Source organism: Morone saxatilis, unplaced genomic scaffold (assembly GCF_004916995.1).
Source record: "Morone saxatilis isolate NCDOM2014 unplaced genomic scaffold, NCSU_SB_2.0 Contig23, whole genome shotgun sequence".
NCBI lineage: Eukaryota > Metazoa > Chordata > Actinopteri > Moronidae > Morone > Morone saxatilis.
The window spans coordinates 20,883,018-20,885,383 of NW_023339796.1; the positions used below are offsets into that span (position 1 = coordinate 20,883,018).

General features: G+C 39.0%; 1 protein-coding gene across 1 annotated transcript in view; it reads left to right on the forward strand.

Moving 5' to 3' along the window:
• Positions 1–1,682, forward strand: part of tox (thymocyte selection-associated high mobility group box) — a 43,507-nt gene extending 41,825 nt beyond the window's left edge. The window contains exon 11 of the mRNA XM_035670905.1: positions 174–1,682. Within this exon, the coding sequence (XP_035526798.1) occupies positions 174–210 (37 nt within the window). The 3' untranslated portion in view covers positions 211–1,682. The remainder of the gene's footprint in view (positions 1–173) is intronic.
• Positions 1,683–2,366: the final 684 nt, after the last annotated feature.

The window sequence follows — 2,366 nt, forward strand, 5'->3', positions numbered from 1 at the left end:
GATAGCAACACAGGCAGAGGGTGACGCCATAACTCCACTATATCTTTACATATCTAATAGTTGTTTGTACTACGGTTCCAAAACTCATATATATAATGTTTACACAACAATGCGACAGATGTCAGATACTGTTGACTGTGGCCTCACTCTTTGTTTCTCCTGTCCTCCTGCAGAGGTCTTCAGAGAGACAAACACCTCTATCTGAGCTAATCTCAGGACAAAGTGACACCAAACTTCAACCAAGCCCTTCTACTGCCACACCACGGAACCTCTAGCCTCATCCCTACATGGACCCAGGCCATCCTATTCCAACCTCAACCCCCTGAGGACCCAACCAACAGACCACCTTTCATTTGAACTAAACTCGAGTTCAGCACTTCAAACTAAAGCCCAAGCAGTAGAATAATGGGACGTTTCTGTCTATTACTAATGTCTCTAATAAGGGGCAACAGGACAGTTAAGAACAGGGCTCCTGCATGTTCCTTGGCTGGTCTCACATCTGCTATTGGCTGTATTTTTTTGTACTGATCCTTTGCAGCATGAGACTTGCTATGATTTGAATTGAAAATGTGTATAGCAGCAGGTTCTACGCTGTAAACCATGATGATAGGTGTATATACTCCAACCTCCCTCAGAAAGAAGGGATATTCTGTCTAGTTTCCTGTCTGCCCTAAAAAGTTCATATGTAGTTCCTCATTTTGTAAAGATGGTGTTTACCGTCAGTTCCAAAAGGCTCTGATGAGCAAGTGTACATTGCTGTAACATAATGGTTTGAGCTGTTGATTTTTTTTAACCTTGTAGTTGCTGTATCCGTCTACGGCCAAAGTCAATTGAATGCAGCACACAAACAAAAGGTTGATAACCAAATAGTACACAAACTGTTTCCCCACTGGTTCTTTAATTATATGAATATAAGCCTTGAGTTTGATGCAGTGTGGACTGAAGTCCCACACACTGTCTGCAGAGACAGAAAACGTATTGTGATTCTGAACAGAAGCAGTGTTGAACGCAGCGATAATGGCTGAATTCACACTGCTTTATTCAGCTAAAGACAAATAAGAGAAAAGAGGTGGAGCAGTGTTGCCTTTTTAACCAGGCGCTGACTGTGAATAATTGTGTACGATTAAAGAACTTTCATTGTTCCCTGGCAGTGAGGCTCAGATCTGCAGGGTAGAAATTCAATGTATTTTAGTCCTTGAAATAATGAAATGTCAAACAATTCTTTGTTGGAGAAAAAAAAAAAGAAACAAAAATACTCCTTTGTACGATGACAGCTCCTCCTCCTGGCATATGTCTGTTGATAATATTGATTTGGATCCAAACTGTGCGTGCGTGTGTGTGAGCGTGTGAAGTGTTAATGAGAAGGCAGAGTGGCTGATTGGGTTGCATGGTCTCTTTTGTCATCTCTATTTCTCTGTGCACAGAGGCTATTTAAGAAACTATAACTGTTGCTGGGTTGGCTGTGTTTTAATGTTGTTTTTTTTAATCAAATCAAGTTTTGTTTTAGTGTTAATGATGATGATGATGAGAGACACGTCTCTCTCGCTCTGTATCTCTTTGTATTAATGTGTTTTTGGCAGATGAAAGGACTCTGGGCAACAACAACCATGAAGATTTTCTTATTTTTAGATTCTAATAATGTGTTTGAGAATAAAGTCAGTGCTGCATTGATGTGCAGTCATTACTCCAAAACTTGCCTCCTTTATGCTGTTTATTTCTGAACAGTTTTTGACAGTTGCTTTAATGAACTGCACATAATAATGTACACCTTTACCACTCCTGCGACACTGCACACTTTGTGTTTGTATCCTGGCCTTTGCATTTATGCAAAGTAGCTAAGTTTTTAATTCAAAACATGTCTTTGAAGTCTCGGAAAATATGTATTTTTAACCTCTGTTAGCTCAGATCGGATCTTGTCAAAATAGTTTTAACAGTAATTTCATTATAGTGGTTCTTAGCCACATGAGCTATGTTGCTGTACTAGAGATGTCTGTTGGTTGGTGCGCCACTTTGGTCCAGACTGAAACACTGTTGGATTTATCAGAATTTGGATCAGTATTTATGAACTCTAATCCTACTGACTTTGGTGACTATTGCAATTTGGTAGACATTAATATGCTCCACGTGGTTAATTGTTATAATGTTTGTGATCCTCTGACTTCTGATCTAGTCATCAGGTCAAAAATTATTCCAATACTTTTATACTATGACCAAATACACTTAAAGGTCCAGTGTGTAACATTAAGGAGGATCAGAAATGAAAAATAGTATTTATACTATATGTGTGTGTTTAGTGTAGCACCTGATAGAGATATATATATAGTTGCCTTTAGAATGAGCCATTTTCCATGGAGTCCGCCATGTTG